Source organism: Gadus chalcogrammus, chromosome 9 (genome assembly GCF_026213295.1).
Source record: "Gadus chalcogrammus isolate NIFS_2021 chromosome 9, NIFS_Gcha_1.0, whole genome shotgun sequence".
Taxonomy (NCBI): Eukaryota; Metazoa; Chordata; class Actinopteri; order Gadiformes; family Gadidae; genus Gadus; species Gadus chalcogrammus.
This window is the reverse complement of record NC_079420.1, coordinates 3,199,560-3,217,059: the sequence shown is the minus strand read 5'-3', so window position 1 is coordinate 3,217,059 and position 17,500 is coordinate 3,199,560. Positions and strand designations below refer to the sequence as shown.

General features: G+C 48.9%; 1 protein-coding gene across 1 annotated transcript in view; it reads left to right on the top strand.

Annotated features, from left to right (window-relative positions):
- Positions 1–17,500, top strand: part of LOC130389448 (potassium voltage-gated channel subfamily D member 2-like) — a 64,008-nt gene that overhangs the window by 17,381 nt on the left and 29,127 nt on the right. The window contains exons 2-3 of the mRNA XM_056599241.1: positions 15,883–16,045; positions 16,993–17,079. Of these exons, the coding sequence (XP_056455216.1) occupies positions 15,883–16,045; positions 16,993–17,079 (250 nt within the window). The remainder of the gene's footprint in view (positions 1–15,882; positions 16,046–16,992; positions 17,080–17,500) is intronic.

Here is a 17,500-nt window from a genome sequence, read left to right as displayed (position 1 = left end):
GGCACGCACACACTCATAAACTGTGTTCACAAGCCATAAGGTGGACTGATGGGCACATGAAAGGAACCTTTATGAGTTTCAGTTTCCCAGCTTCAGCACCACAAACGATGACCATAGACGCCAGTAATGGGAAATTCCGGGGCAGTGTTTCATTTAAGCTTACCGTGCTGACTCAGCCCAGTGTGCTGATCAGGGTCGCCAATGATCTTCTGACGGAGAGCAGGTCTACTCCATTCCCACTGGGTTCTAAGGTGGACCCCCCCCCACCCCCCCACAGTGTGAGTACAGTTTGCTGCACTCCCAGATCTCTCTCAGTAGGCCCTATAGATCCGTGAGGCAGTCCTTGACCTCCCCCCCCCAGCCCTCCCCCCAAGGCACCAATCCCACCACCACCACAACCCTCTCCCGGACCCCCACCACCTGCACCACGTCCACCAACACCACTTCGTCCCCCCCTACCCCCACCCACCTCCAACAACGCTACAACCACCACCTCCACCACCACCATCTCCACCACCTCAACCACCACCGTCCCTGCCCCCACCACCACCACCACCACCACCACCACCACCATCCACCACCACCACCACCATCACCACCATCACCACCAACACCACCACCACCACCACCACCACCACCACCACCACCACCACCACCACCTCCACCTCCACCACCACCACCACCATCTCCACCACCACCACCACCACCATCTTCTCCACCACCACCACCACCACCACCACCACCACCACCACCACCTCCACCTCCACCACCACCACCACCATCTCCACCACCACCACCACCACCATCTCCACCCACCTCGACCTCCACCACCACCACCACCACCACCACCACCACCACCACCATCACCACCACCACCACCACCATCACCACCACCACCACCACCACCACCATCACCACCACCACCACCTCCACCACCACCACCACCACCATCACCACCACCACCACCATCACCACCACCACCACCACCACCACCTCCACCTCCACCACCACCTCCACCTCCACCACCACCACCACCACCACCACCACCACCACCACCACCTCCACCTCCACCACCACCTCCACCTCCACCACCACCACCACCACCACCACCACCACCACCACCACCACCGCCCCCACCACCACCACCACCATCACCACCACCACCACCACCACCACCACCACCACCTCCACCACCACCGCCCCCACCACCGCCCCCACCAGGGCCCCCACCAGGGCCCCCTCCACCGCCCCCCTCCTCCTCTAACTGCTATGTGTCCCCTCGGCCGGGTCGTCCTCAGTAACCACGGGTCATTGACTAGCGGGCGGTCTGCCGGCCTCCAGCTGTATTGTTAACCCGCACCACGCCCCCGCCGTCGCAGCTGTGGCGCCCCTGACAGCAATCAGCCGATAAAAGACAGAGCGGGAAACAGGCCTTCCTCCGGGCGGACACAGAGGCCTCGACGGGACTCGGGTCTGGGTTAAAGTACCTCCGCCACGCCCCCTCCCCGGTCCCGCCATCTTGTATCGGGTCGTTCTCAGGATGGTTGCCCCCCTTTGCCACCTCGTGCCAGTAAGCTGGGTGCTGAAGGATCGATCCATGGTCCAGCGTAAGGTTTTCTTCTACATATGGTGCCGTTGGTATCGCTGCCCCGACAATCTTGTTCTGAGATTCAGGTCAGGTCGTGAGGTAACGCGACGGTACCATGTTTTCTTCTCGCTTCCGTGGTCATCTCTGCCTCCCCTGGGGGGCATGGGGAGGCGGCGGGTGGGGGTGGTGGGGGGGCGGGGGGTTATTGCTGCCAGCTCAGCACTCACACCCCACTGCATCCATGGCTATGCTACGCCCATCTCAATCAGCCCTCACTGAAACAGACCCCCCGGTCCGTAAACTCTCTCACAACAACAGAGTGCTCTCTCCGGGCTCCAGTACGCTCTGCGGGTGGGGAGATCAAGACGTTTGGCTCGGATTGCACTTTCTAATGATCTCCATGGTCAACCACAGCACTGGCATGCCTCTCGGAGCATCAGAAAAATTGCTTTAAAAGTAGGGTTTTGTTCATTTATTGAAGCTGTGGCAGTGATGGATACGTTTGATATGTAATGGGATTTATTATGAGGAGCCTCGCTTGGATGTTCGTCCATCTCCTCGCACTTTATGTCATCGCACTCGTTGAAGACGTGTGAACAAGTTGCCCGTTTGACGGCGATGAGGACGAAAATCAAAATGCTTTTAAATGAATAAGAATGCTTGTTGATTTTGTCAGTGCCTTCGTTCCATCTCCCAAACATCTCTCCTTTTCCACCCAATGGGGATCACTTCATCATGCTGTTACGAAGCCCCATGGATCTTTGACATGACTTCAGCAGAATGACAAAAACCTGGATTTTGTTGACCCCCGGGTAGCTAACCTCACCGGCTCCTATAGACCCCAACCCCATAGGGAGGGCACGGGGGAGGCCCACCCAGGGAGGGAGGTAGATGGGCTTGAACCCTGCTCACACACTTGGCCCGTGGTCCTGACTCCCTGCTGCTGTGTATAGATTGTTTCGCTGGTATACCTGGCTCCGGCTGATATCTGGGCTCGGTGCCGGCGTCTTCCTGGACGCGCTCCAAAAGCGGAGGGGAGGGAAAGCGCTGAGCATGTTTTTCCTCGCTCCGCTACCCCTCCGCTATTCTCATCCCGGCCTCTTCCATTTCACTCAGACTCACTCTATCCCTGCTCCGCCGGAAAAATCCAGATGTTTTTCTTTTGGAGGGTTCTCTTTTTTTTTTTTTCGGGGGGTTGGATCCTTTTATGTAAGTTCCTGGATTTGGCGCTCGGTGCTTTTCCAGACAATTCAATCTCAGAGGTATAAGGCACGGGATGTGCCATCCCTGAGGGATTACTGCGTGTTTTTTGAAAAAAGGCAGCCGCTGCTTTTGTGTCAGCCGCTGTCTGTGTACACAGAGTTGTGTACGGACCTGGATCTATATCCTCCTCTGTGTTGTGTGTGTGTTTGTGTGTGTGTGTGTGTGTGTGTGTGTGTGTGTGTGTGTGTGTGTGTGTGTGCGTGTGCGTGTGCGTGTGCGTGTGCGTGTGTGTGTGTGTGTGTGTGTGTGCGTGCATGCACATTCAAGAGCACAATAAAGATAACAGAGGAGCAGTAGAAAGAGATAGAGGGCTAAATCTGTTTGATCGGAGGAATCTGGAAGAAATTTACTACGGCGATGAATCGATAGCGAACGATTGTCTGCGATATACTATAGCAAAGTGAAGCGGAGCCTGTGCTCCGATGGCGTACCTCATCACCATAATCACGCCACAAGCAACTGCAATTTCCCGAGCGAAAAAAAAAATAACTAAACTGTAATTTCCGCACCCCCCTCCCCTTTCCCCCTCCCACCACAAAGAAAAACGCCCTATCAGTGTGTTCCTCTAAAAGGAAAACCACTACGGATGAAACCTCTCAACGCCAAGGTAATGTTGTTTTCGGAGGTGGAATCCATTTATCTCTTTCCCCCCGCTAACTGGGAGGTACAAAGCTCCCGTTTTGGCTGGAGGAGTTGATACGTGCCGCAGCGGCATTTGGCGGCATTGGCGGCGTCTGCTTGCCGGTATACAATCACACATCAAAGTTAATCTCTCCCCGTCTGCTCCGCCATTGCTAGGACTGCGGTAGCGCGCTAATCTGCTGTCAGGGTTATGAGGCTCCAGGACTACCACCAACACCAGCAGCAGCAACGCACCCCCCCCCTCCCCTCCTAATCCACAGGACCTATCACGTCCCACGGCTCGCTCATCACCGGAGCTCATGCTAAAGGTCACCGAGGTCGTCGCACCGTATCTTCAGGTCAACACCCGTGGTCCTACCCCCCCCCCCCCCCCCCCCCCCCCCCATAGCTACACAAAGAGGTTAATATATATATGTGTAGATCCACCCCATTCACAGCCTATGTATATAGATGTTCACACTGAGGTTGTGAGTGCTGTTCTGCTGTTGTTATCTCTCTTGGGATTTCATGGATTTTATTTGGATTGGTCAATCAAGACTCAACTCCCAGGGCGACGGAGCCGGGCGTGTTGTGTTGCTGCCGTTGTTTGTGGTCATCTGCATGCGTCCAGAACCCAACACGCTCCATCGATCGATGCGATAATGGAGACCTCAATGGAGCCTGAACACTCCCGCAATGGCTATATATTTGCTAACACCACCGCCGCCACGACTACTCCGACTGCTAATGTTATGCTATTACTTTGGCAGCGTAGCTATATTCAAACCATTCCTCTTCCCCTATAAGCCCCATCTGGGCACGGCCCCACGTGAGAGATGTGTCCTCCTATTCTCTCCATCACCACTCCCGCCGGGTTTACCAAAATGGCCGCACTCTCTCTCCCTGTGCCCACGAGGCGATTAACCTACGGTGAATACGGAATGAGTTTATTAGCATAATCGCTTCAGAGTCTTGATGATTTCATTTTATTATCACGTTGCCGGCTAATCCATAGCTCTGACCCCCTTCTTGCTCTTTCATGTCCCGTTGACTCCTCGGTGCCTCCACAAAGCAGTGTAATTGCATTATCAACTTATGATACAAATGTTGTCAAGAGGGTATTTTTAGCCCTAAGAGTTTACAGCGGTTGGTGTAATGAGTATGTCACCAAACCTCCCAAGCTGAACGGAAAGGCACAGTTTGGTTTACCAACGCTCGACTGGCGCCGCCGTTGACGGCGATTACTGCTCTTTGTGTTTCGTCTTGTCAAACCATTCTTTCGACGGTTTGGGAGAGTGCGAGGTTTGAGTGTGACTGTTGATATTGAAGATGTCTCTTTTAAGGGGGAAAAAAAGAAACGTTACATTGGAGGAAGAGCAGCCAGTAGAATTCATTCCTGAAGGAGACCCAAGGAGAACACACGCTCAGAAAACATAAAACGCAACACGGTATCCTCTAATCTGTCGGTTACACTGTAAGATTCACTTAAACGGTTTGCCGATATAAATACTTAATAGCTCTCAGACGTATAAATGAGATCAGACTGCATTTTTTACTCAACATTTCAGTACACACACAAACACACACACACAGCCTCCTGCACACATTTGCGCACGGCTAGGGCGGAACTGAGTGTGTGTGTGTGTGTGTGCGTGTGTACAAAAATGCAGTGTAAAGAAAATGCAGTCCAATTATTTATAAGTCTGAGAGCCATTAAGTATTCAACCACTGGCAAAGAGCTGAAGTGCGATCCACCCCAGTCCTGCAGAGAACGACTCGCAGCCAAACAGACCTGAGCGATCATCCGTGCTCGATGAACGGACGCAAGCTCCCGTCCACCAGAGATACAATTAGACGGGAGATGAAATGCCCACGAAGGCGACGGCAAAGGCTGAGGTCCGCAGAATCGCCATCTGAACCCCGCTTGGCCTGATGGGAGCGCTTCCCTTGAAGCGAAGGAGATCAATCACGATAGCACCGACGTGAAATATGACTGTGTAATCTGTCAGCCTGTATTATGTCGCCGACAATGTATTGAGAAGGCCAGCGAGAAATGGATGAAATGTCTTTCAAAAGAGTATGTCCCTCGAATATAGTATGGAAGTTGTTAATTCATCATCGCAGATTTAATTGTGTGTTTGGTCCGTCGCACTGCAAACAACCAATTATATTAAATATCTCCTTTATATATGCAAGGCTATTATATAATAATATACACAATCAGTGTGTGTTGTTGTGTCGAAACACATCGGCATATGCGCAGAGTGGAGTTCGGAACTGCGTTATTCGATATTATTTGATCTTCATCTAAATATATATTGATAAAAGTTACTATCATTATTTTCCCCATAATTATTATATCCTACCGTAACCTCTTGCTAAACACAATTTCAAGCCCAGTCATTTTTCTCCCGCTTTCCGCTATATGTTTAATTTGGGTTACCAGGGATGGAAATGCATTATTTATATATCTGCTAGGTAATATAGTTATAACTAGTACTAACTCATATAAGTATTTTATCGTTAGCCAACCTTTTGTGAATGCTTTGTAACAGGGTGTAATTCTTGCGTGCTGCGGCGGGTGGGTTTTTCCAGTGGTACAGTATTGGCTCTCAAAGACTGGCAGGTGTGCAGCGAGAGAACAGAATACACCAAAGGGAGGAGGGAATCTCAAGCAGGTGTGCTTTAGCGCTGCAGCGGTTCAAATATACATAAAATACTGAGCCGGAGACGAGTCGAGGGATTCAGAGAGATAGAGGTGTCGAGGGGGAAGGCAAAGGGAGAGCGAGAGAAAGAGAGAGAGTGAAGTAGAGAGAGAGCGAGGCAAAGAGGTAGTGGGAAGTATATAGAGAGTGTGAGAGATGGGGGTGGAGAGGGAAGTAAAGAAAAAGAGAGGCAAAGAGGGGGAGGGAAGTAGAGAGAGAGAGGCAAAGAGGGAGTGGGAAGTATACAGAGAGTGTGAGAGAGAGAGGGGCGGGGGGGGGGGGGAGGGAGGGAAGGAAGAGGGTTAGACGAACGAGAATCAGTGACGATAAGCGACAAAAAAAGAATTAAGTGTTTCATCTCCAACTCATAGTTAGAGGCAGGCAAGTCCTGGCAGAGAGAAAAGAGTGAGTGAAAGTCAGGAAGAGGAAGAGAGCGCCGGAGAGGAAAGCTTTTTATCATCCCTGACTCCTAAGAAGATCTCCCCAATGAGAGAGGGGAGCGCATGCTAATGTCAGAGCCCCCCTGATAACTAGCCGGCTGGCTTGGCAGGGCGAGGGTTAAGCTGGGATTTGGAAGGGGTTGAGGGAATACATGTTTGATATGTGAGCCCGGGCAGGCTCGAGGTGCCTTTGCAATATACGTTGGTATATTTTATGAAGGATTATTCCATGCGGGGTGGATCTCCGGTATCACGTCTGCAGATGCAGCGTGCGGCGGCCTCCGAGGAGCTCCGGGTGAGCGGGCGCCCAGCGACACATCAAAGCCGTGGGATCGACGCCGCGGCGCCGAGAAGGGGCCCTCATTAACAATGCAAACGCGGCCCCCGGCCTGTATCAACATGCATGTTGTGCGTGCACCCGTCTGCGCGTGCAACGGAAGCGCCGCGCTGGGCGTTGAGGTGCGCGGCTCACTCGTACCGCAGGGAGAGGGTGAAACCCGGGTACCGTGACACCGGTGTGAGAATGTCAAGCCGCCCGCGTCATCGTTGGCGTCGAGCCTGCGCTAGGATTCGATCCTCGTTCCCCGCGGAGGACCGACTGCTTAGCAGCTAAAGGCTAGGCTCTCCGACCGCCTTCTTTAGTGCCACAAAACAAGATGGGGGGGAAAGGGGTCCACTCCGGATCACTGTTATCTGTCACTCCCCATCTTTCCATTATGCCACGGAGCGCCACCGGCTCTCCAACCCACCAGCCTCCTTTATCGCACTCAGTCAGCAGATATGAGCTAGCAGCTAGCAGCTAGCGCCATGCAAACATCAACGCCTGTGTGATTCCAAACCCCCCCCCCCCCCCCCCCCCTTTCTGTAATGATATATATCTAAGGGACAGGAGATCAGACCACACACACACACACACACAGGCGCACACGTTTACCAACACAGACACACCCTCCTAGTCCCTTCAGTTTGTAGAGGCCGAACTGAAGAGAAGACGACAGCGTCTCTGATGGCAGATTAGGGGCGAGGATTGGGTACACAGTGGCGGGGGAGAGAGAGAGAGGGGGGGGGGAGAGAGAGAGAGAGAGAGAGAGAGAGAGAGAGAGAGAGAGAGAGAGAGAGAGAGAGAGGGACCCAGAGACCAGATTGTATTCATGGAACTCTGGTAAAACCTTTGGCCTGATGGTCACAGTTTCCGTTCGGATGAGTGCTGAAATATAGCTGTTTTATATCATCTATGAATGTTTCCAAATATAAATAGTTATATTGTGGGAGGGGAAAAAAGCATATGGTTTTAAAGGATAACTGTTTATTTTGTATATATAAAATAAATACAATATGACAAAAAGAGAGAAGGACCCTACACTTCCGACTTCTGATAAACAACAAAGGAAAGCAGCCACATCCTCGTTCAAAATAGTAAATTTTCTTTTGCGTTAAACTGTTGCTATTTTTTTATAGATAAAGTTATTAAATCTTGAGTCTTGCCCAAAATAGCACCGTATGAGTCTGTTATGATATCACAGTAATGATTTCACACTTCAGAGAGAGAGAGAGAGAGGCTCCTATTAATATCCCAGTAGAACGTGTTAGGACCAAATATACGGATTTAGACCACAGTGCTGTCAATTGAGAGCCAAAACTAACTGGCTCGACAGAACAGACTGAGAGAGGACCAAAATGACGTATTGGTAATTTATAATTACAATATGAAGAACCGTTAATGATTTTAAGATAACTGTTTTTATTACCAAAAGCCACGCTTCAATCATGTTTGCCCCAGGCTTCAGTTAAAAAGCCGCTTTTGTTAATTAAATATACAGTTTGTTGCGCTGTGCAATTAACAATTTAAATATGTTAACCGAAGAAGCATCAAGCAAGAACTGTGTACTTTTGTTTACCCTAAACTACACTTAAAGCAGTAAAAAATGAAGGAAAATAGGCAATAATGTTTTTTTAATTTTAACCGTTCGCAAAATAACCTCAATATTTGATGAGTTTTCATAATGACAAGTTTTCAATATTGTATCAATGTTACACCATACACGGAGACCTTATTTGAAATAATCCAATAAATATTGTGTTTCTCGCCCCCTCAGATGAATTCAGAGAAACTGAAAGTCCTCTGTAACGTGTGTCAGGACAGATCACACACACTCTGACATTCAGACAGTTTAATCCATTTCTAGTACATTCTCAATTCATTGTTGTATCACCGGGATACTGAGTTCAGTGGGGTAAGATTACATTCTTTCAGTGTATCCATTATTTAACTGTCAGAAGGGATGAATACTGTGCTCGTTCAGCCCTCTGTAAAGAAGGTATCGAGAGCCCTGTAATTGTGGAACAATGGTTCATTTGCTTGCTGTCATGATCTGTGAATGATAGTCTTTCGCGGTCGGTCAGTGTTAGACTTTATCATTTTTAGTTGTCGTATGTATAGCGAATAAGTGCTTTGCTTTGTTATGTATGTGTTTGTATGTGGGTGTGTGTGTGTGTGGTGTGTGTGTGTGTGTGTGTGTGTGTGTGTGTGTGTGTGTGTGTGTGTGTGTGTGTGTGTGTGTGTGTGTGTGTGTGTGTGTGTGTGTGTGTGTGTGTGTGTGTGTGTGTGTGTGTGTGTGTGTGTGTGTGTGTGTGTGTGTGTGTGTGCGCACTTGCGCACACACTTGCACGTGTAAGACATAGTGTGTCGGCCATTGTTAGCGTACTCCTGACTCCGAATCCATAGCCTTGTAACTTCTAAACATAATATATCTCACTATATACCCCTCACAGAGGGATGGTCTATATCCACAAGGTTATCCTCCTAGGTAGGATTGACCTCACCTTGCCACTATCCGCTAATTGTTCCCGGATAGCCATCATAGCGTCAGTGTGTGCCTCTTATGGGATTTCTGATGGATTCAGTCCGGGACACTATCTGTTCTTCAGAACCCCTGACAGGACTCTGTCACTGCGAGGCTCACCGGGACCTGTCTGTCTGCAGCCCGGCAAGCAGTGGGGTGTGAAGAGTGAGAGTGAGCGAGTGTATTATTTTAGAATGTGCTGATGGGGGGGTGCTCACTACGAAACAAGCCGATGCGGGGGGGGTGCTTTGGCAAGGTCAAATTAAAATCATTCATTCACACGTCGTCGCAAACACCTGGAGGGGGATCGGAGCGCTGCGCTGGAAAGGCCAAATGTTTATCAGACAGCTGTAAAACAAACACACGCAAACACACACAAACACAACGGGTTGACACCGATCACGCACACACCTTTCGGCTGTGGATTCGGCTCGGATTCTTAAAGATGCAGTGTGTGGAATTTGTCGCATCTAGTGGAACGCACTTGGTAGAAATGGAGTATAAAATTCATCAGTATGTTTTAATAAGTATATTTTCCCATGAAAAGAAGACATTTGGTGATTGGGGTTACCTTAGAATGAGCCCCTTATATAGGGTGCTCTTCTACAGTAGCCCAGAAGGGACAAAAGGCTCTAGAGAGGAGTTGATTTTAACATTTAATCATAAACGCTATATTACTTGTAAGCTATGACCTGCAGTTTTGCATTATTCAAACAACTAAGTATGAATTATTAATCTATCAAGGTCCCTCATCACTTGACACTTGGCTACTCAATGCAGTCGTAGATGATGATATCATTTTGGAAGAACCTACTGGCACCTTAGAGTTTGCAAGTATGTGCAATTATCCCTATCCAGCTAAAACCCAGGAATCTAATTAAAATATGTTCAGCACATCAGATCCAATCTTCCTCTGTATTGATTGACAGCATATAATCAGGATTGATAGTGCTGCTTTCGAGGACAAAATTTAGTTCTGGTAACAATGATGATAAATTCAAGAATCCAAGTTCTTCTAATTATGTCTTTTCTCAGAGAGTAAAACACTTTTTTAGGAAAAAAGAAAGATAAGTCATATCTCAGTCATGGCGTAATAAATAACTCCTCCAAAGCAACATAAACCGAGGGGGTAGATTAATCTCTTTTTTATTGTTATTGCAGGCTATTTCTTAATTCTTCATATTTAATACCTGAGTCTTAATAGCTGATAGTCTTCATCGGGATTATATGATTAAACAAAGTTAAGAGTTAAGAAAGGTCCTGGGTCATCAATCGTGAGTCGTTTATCGACGCAGATCAGCTTAATGACTTCCACGGGTGTGGGGGGGGGGGGGGGGGGGGGGGTCAGCTTAAGTGAGAAGGCAGAAAGGGTTTTAAACCCCCCGGCTGAAGATGGAGGCGTTCTCGGAGTACCGCGATGAAGGACCCAGAGGATGATTGGATTTTGACATTGTTGACAGAGGCATCTCACTTTAGGGATCTGCCCCAATCCTTCACGGGTTCATATTGTCGGCGGTGCTAAGCCGCTGGCAGGGATGTCAACTTGGATATCAACTGGTGCAGCCGAGCGAGAGGGGAGGGCTTATTTTAAATACCTTTTCTTAAGATAAGCGCGTTATTATTTCATTATTTTTTTCATGTTTTTTCGGAAGGGGGGAAAACTCTGGGCTGCATCGCTTCGATTTCCACACTCGCTGCATCTTTGATGAGAACGTAAATGTTAGAAGGGCATGTTGAACACCACTGACATCATGCCAACACCACACTGAGAATACGACTTTTAAACGCTCTGCAGGTATTCATTTATTTATTTTCTAAGCAAATGTACCGTATAATGACTTTTACCATCAGTTGGTTTGCCTTCCCGTTGATGGTGAACTTTTTGAAACAGTGATGTGAATCGGGAAGACATGGAGAACAACAAGGTGTTTTCAACAACGGTGTTGTCTAAACCAGACACATATAGACATTAGTGAGAATGTTGCTCACAGGACGGCACTTAGTGAGGAGAGAGAGAGAGACACATCGGATCCTTGCCATATGACACTGTTGTGGAAAAGGGAATTGAGGCTTCTCTACACTCCTAAAAAAAGACAATGAACCTCCACATTATAAGAGCAGAAAATAAACAAGTGACGTGATCATGAAGTCATTCCTCGCCTCCCACTTACCAGATGGCAGTCAGATATCGGGACATAGGACTTCTGGAAGACAATCAAGGAACAAGATTGGTTTTCAGAAAGGGGATTGGTTTAACTAGATGTCAAATTAAGGGGCCATTTGGTGTGTGCATGCCTATGTGTGGTTGTATGTGGTCCTTGTAAATGTGTGTGTGTGTGCCTGCGTGTTTGTGTGTCTTTGCGTAGCTGTGTGTGTTCAAGTTCAAGTGGATGTGTGTGTATGTGTGATTGAGTGATCAAGTGATGGAAAGTGTCTCCTCATGCCTGTGTGTGGTTGTGTGAGTGTGTGTGGGAAGACGTGTGTGGGAGAGTGAGAGTGTGTGTGCGAGTGTGTGTGTGTGTGTGTGTGTGTGTGTGTGTGTGTGTGTGTTTGTCTGCCAAAGTACCTGTTTTGTAACTGTTTTGAGTGGGCTAGTTTATTTGGGTGTGTGCATCTGTGTCTGTGTGTGCTGGCGCATGAGTGTGTGGGTTAATTGCGAGTGCACGGCTGTTTGTGTGTGTAGCTGTGTGTGTGTGTGTGTGTGTGTGTGTGTGTGTGTGTGTGTGTGTGGGGCACTGGGGTCGTGTTATGATACGCCTTGTGCAGAATGCTCGGTTGGAATGGTAATGGCGCTTTTTAAGGTCAGACCCACCGGTTGCCACAGGGATTCATAAATGTTTGATTGCGTTATTATCCCGCGCCCGTGAAGAGACATTTATTCCGCCAATTCGGGGCTCCACAGACCCCCTCTCATAAGGCCACTGTCCCCTTCCTTAATCTCCTCCATTTCTCCGTCACTCCCAGTCACGCGCCAAAGTTCCCCCTCCCTCACAATGGCAGCTTTTCATCTGAGATGGTGTTTTCACTGCAGCTCTCTGCAGATTCTAAAGAATGCTGCATTTATTTTCACATATATATATATATATATATATATATATATATATATATATATAATTTGTGTTTTCTGTAGCATTGCTTGTATGAGCACAGCATGGTTTCAGGTGGTGGACCTGGGGAATTGATACTCAGTCATCCCGACACGTCTCTTCCTCCTCTGCTGGCTGGATACGAATCTGGTCATCCATCTTCATGCCTCACCCACGTCACCTCCGGCAGGCAGAACCTTGATACCCGGTAATCAGAAACAAAGGGAACAAAGAAAGGAACATTGCTTTGATCCAGAGCCGCCGTTCCACTGGGCTCTCCAACAACATCCGAAGCTTCTGCTTGATGAACAATCCATCACGATTAGACGTTTCTTCTGAATCCAACCATGGATTCATGCTTTTTTTGGATTTTGTTCTCGGACCCCACTTACTTGTGTTTTTCTTCTCCATTCTCACTGGAGAGCGCTGCTATGGTCAGAGCGCAACGTTGTATTCCCTGTGCTGTTGTGTCGCTGAACACTAGTATTTTTCTATTTATGTATCAGAGACTCTGCAGCCCTCCACCGGGGTTAAACTGTACGCCCCTTCCCTCCATTCTGTGTGGGGAGTGTTCATCTTTTCTGTTCTCTGCGGGCGCGCGTGTGTGTGGAACCTTTACCACGCAGTCTCTGGAGATGGCTCCCTCCTTATGTATTGGCCGACCGCTGTAGAGCTCGGTCGGCGATTACACGGGGAAAACGACTTGACCTGTAATGAACTGTAAAACGAATGACATCTGCGTGAGATCGCTCAGCTCAAAAGCAAACTGTTGTACACGATGCCTCGTCGAGCGTGATATTAAAATCTCCGCTTTAACATCCACGGCCGTCCAAAGCGTTGGGGGTGATAAGAAAAGTATGAGCAAGACAAAAAAAAAGAAAAGAAAAGCGTACCGTTGAGCCCAATGTGATGGAAACCCCAGGCTAATGGCTCCGGCAAGACGGCCACAGACATTAGACAACTTCATTTATGAAATGGCCAACCTCCCGTGTAGCGATACATTCACATTAGCCTGGCTAGCCGGAGAGATGCGCGGCTGTCACGTCCACTGAGCAATGCTGATGCGCTTTCATACCTGCATTCATCTCGCTCCCCGGAGGTAATGGCCCCTCCAGGTCATTAGCACATTAGGGTCTCAATCATTCATAGCCAGCCACACCTGCAAACCTGTTTGGCTTGCTGGTCAACCATGGCGACCGTAGTCGGGCGCCAAGAAAAACAGGCGGGAAGAACGCACGGCTAGCTAGCCTAGCGCTGGTCTTCAAGCTCATTCGATGCTACTTTGGATGGAGTACCGTTTAGCATAACGTGTTGGATAAGGTGTTTTTTAAACCCCTGCATGGGCCCTATATGTGGTATATATGTTTGATAAATTAGTACAATATTTGCTTCCAAAGAACAGCACATTACTTAAAATGATTCCCAGCATCTATGTTTTGTTTAATGCTGAAACATGCGGAAAATGTGCAGGTCTTGTTAAAAGCATGTTTACTAGCCTATGTTGCATTACTTTAGGGCTGCCCATCGCTATTACCGTAGCTCAGAACTGTGCTGGATACAGAAAAGGGTCGTCTTTGAATTCAGTATCGGGTTCAACTTGGACAGCTCTGCCTACCTAACGACGATGTGCAGGAGGCTCTGTGTAATGGATCGATCCGGAAACAAATGGCCGGGTACAACCCCTTCATTTGTTCTCTGCACATACAACACCGTCCTCTCAGCTGTTTACAGATCGTAAAACTCGTGGCGCCAGAATCGCCTAGTGTAGCAAATAAAAAGAACATAGGTCGATAAGCCCTGTTTTTCAGAAACTTTAATTAATATATATATATATCGCTGGAAAAGAAAAATGGCGATATTAGGTTGAATTTTGGGGTTTTATTATCTGAGCTTCGAAGGATATAATGAACAGACATCAAAACCCAACCGATCAAAGCAAAGGCTTCTCAAGGTCCTCCACCATACATTAGAAACAACCTTTCCGGTGTGTGTGTGTGTGTACACGTGTCTTTGTGTTTGTGTGCACGCGTGTGCAGATATGTGTTTGTACGTGAGTGTGTGTGTGTGTGTGTGTGTGTGTATGTGTGTGTGTGTGTGTGTGTGTGTGTGTGTGTGTGTGTGTGTGTGTGTGTGTGTGTGTGTGTGTGTGTGTGTGTGTGTGTGTGTGTGTGTGGGTGTGTGTGTGTGTGTGTGAGATAGTGAGTATGTGTCTATATGTGTGTATCTGTGCTTGGGAGAGAGAGCCAGAGCCTGTGCGTGCGTGTGTGCGTGTGTGCGTGTGTGCGTGACGTGCGTGCGTGCGTGCGTGCGTGCGTGCGTGCGTGAGTGCGTGCGTGCGTGCGTGCGTGCGTGCGTGCGTGCGTGCGTGCGTGACACAGCGAGAGTGTGTCAAGTCCGGTGACGGACTTGACACACTCTCGCTGTGTCTTTCACCAGCTGTTAGGTTCAGGGAGGTCAGCAGGGGCGTGTAGTGGGTTGGCGCCGCCCTACCGATGCATTAGCCAGCATCAGCAGGTGGGCAATTATATGTGAAACATGGTTTTAAAAAGAGGACGTGTTATTATGGAGTTGCCGGTGCTGGTGCTAGTGGTGTGCTTAAAGTAGGAGCATGAAGACAACTCTGTGGATGGTTTCACTGTGTGTTACCCACTTTATATTAAGCTAGTGTCTCAATTTTAAGCCACAAATTGACTCTGTGTTGGCGCAACTATTTCAGGAACAGTGGGTGACAGAAAACACATTCTCTTCTTTGCCTTTTGTACTTGGATCAGCCCGATACTAATACATTTTATTTATAAAGCGTGTGAGTACTCAAAGAGACATAATTAGACGCAAAGTGAAACCCAGCAAACGTCAATAAATAGTCCCATTAAAACACTTAAAAGCGTACAGATTTTGTGACAGAAAGAGGTGAGTAAGAGTTTGATGTGTAAGGAAAGCCAAACCCCAGCACCACGTGTGGATTGGTTTACATTCGATGGCTCCTTATAGGTCGAGGACCTGCCATGCCGTGCTGTGATTGGCTGATACGTTGACCCTACTGCTCCCCTGCTGTTTATGCGTTGATGGAAAGAAACAAACATTTTAAAGTCGGGTCGAAGGGTTCAGTTCACCTTTAAAAGCTATTTTAAAAAGCTGTGTTGCCTAGTGACCCTATAAAGGGGAGGAGGGAGGGGGGGGGGGGGGGGTCATGCCTCTGTTTCTGGGAGGACGTTCCTCCCAGACTGGGAGGGGCGGCGGGGGTTGCTATCCTCTAACTATAGGTGACTGTTGTTGTGTGTGTGTGTCTCCCCAGTGACTCACCCCCGCTGTCTGTCTGTGTGCTGTGTGTTACAGGTACGGGGACATGGTGCCCAAGACCATCGTGGGGAAGGTGTTCGGCTCCATCTGCTCTCTGAGTGGGGTGCTGGTCATCGCCTTGCCTGTTCCCGTTATCGTGTCAAACTTCAGTCGCATCTATCACCAGAGCCAGCGGGCGGAGAAACGAAGAGCCCAACGGGTAAAGATCCGTCCTGTCTTTGTGTTCTGCCTCTTTGTTTGTTCCGCGCCACTCTATCTCTCTATCTCTATGTTTCTCTCGCTCTCGCTCTCTGACACAAACACTCATACGCACGCGCACACACACACACGCGCGCCCACACACACACGTGCGCCCACACACACGCACGCACGCACGCACGCACGCACGCACGCACGCACGCACGCACGCACACACACGCGCGCGCACACACACACACACACACACATACACACACACACTGTCATTGTTCTCTCTCTCCCTCTCTCCTCTCTCCTGCTCTCTCTCTCTCTCTTCTCTCTCTCTCTCTCTCTGACACAAACACACACACACACACACATACACTATCATTGTTTCTCTCTCTCCCTCGCTCCTTTTCTCTCTCTCTCTCTCGCTCGTTCTCGCCTCTCCTCTGTTCCTTCCCATTTTGCTCTTACTCCTTTCATTTGGTCTCTGCTGTCCCTGGACTGTCTTCACACAGCATGGACAAAGAGGCGAGCACTGCCTTCCAGAATATTAATGGAATATCTTTTTTATCATGTCCCTGCGTATGCATATATATAAATATATATATATATATGTACAGTATATTATATGTATGATGTGGGTTGAGGCGGACACAGTCCTGTAGTAGATGGCGATAATCGAGATGGAGAGAAAGAGACAAGACATGACAATATCTGAACAAATGGTGTGCATAACATAATGTCAGCAACTACTCCATGGCGATGTATGCATTCCTACTGAAAATGTTGACCTAAGCACAAAATCCCCCCCCCCCCCCCCCCCCACCTCTAAAAAAAAGTATGTGTTAACATAGCCTCTGTTTTGCTAAATACTACGTCCAAGACAAGGCCCTGGAAGCCAAGTTAACGTCCAGGGTCCGTCTCGCTCAGAGTCTGAAACAGGGGATCTGTTTGTTTAAACAGAAATCGCGGGTTGCTAAAATCCGTGCGGCGAAGATTCGAGGCACTAACGCCTATATGCGCTACAAACACAGTGGAGTATTGGACTCCGTGGAGGAGGTAATGGCTGGGGGGGGGGGGGGGGGGGGGGGGTCACAGGGATGGGCGTCTGACCGGCCGTGTCCCGAAGCTTGCATGTCAACGCTCTGCTCGGGGGGGTCATATATCCACTACATGCAAGGGGGGGGGGGGGGGCTTCGACATGCTCTTTCACTGTGGGGGGAGGAGGGGGGGGGTTGGGGGGGGGGGGGGGGGGGGCTGTCATGCCATCGCTTCTGTGTGATCACCCTCCTCTAGCATCACTTTCAATCACATTATTTTCACGTCTCTTCCTCCTCTTCCTCAACCTGCTAGCTGCTCCTCCTCCTCTTCCTCATTTTATTATTTACTCCTCATCTTCATTTTCTTCCTCATCTTCCTCCTCTCCCTCGTCTTTGTCGTTCACCTCTTCCTCCCAGTACCTCCTCCTAGT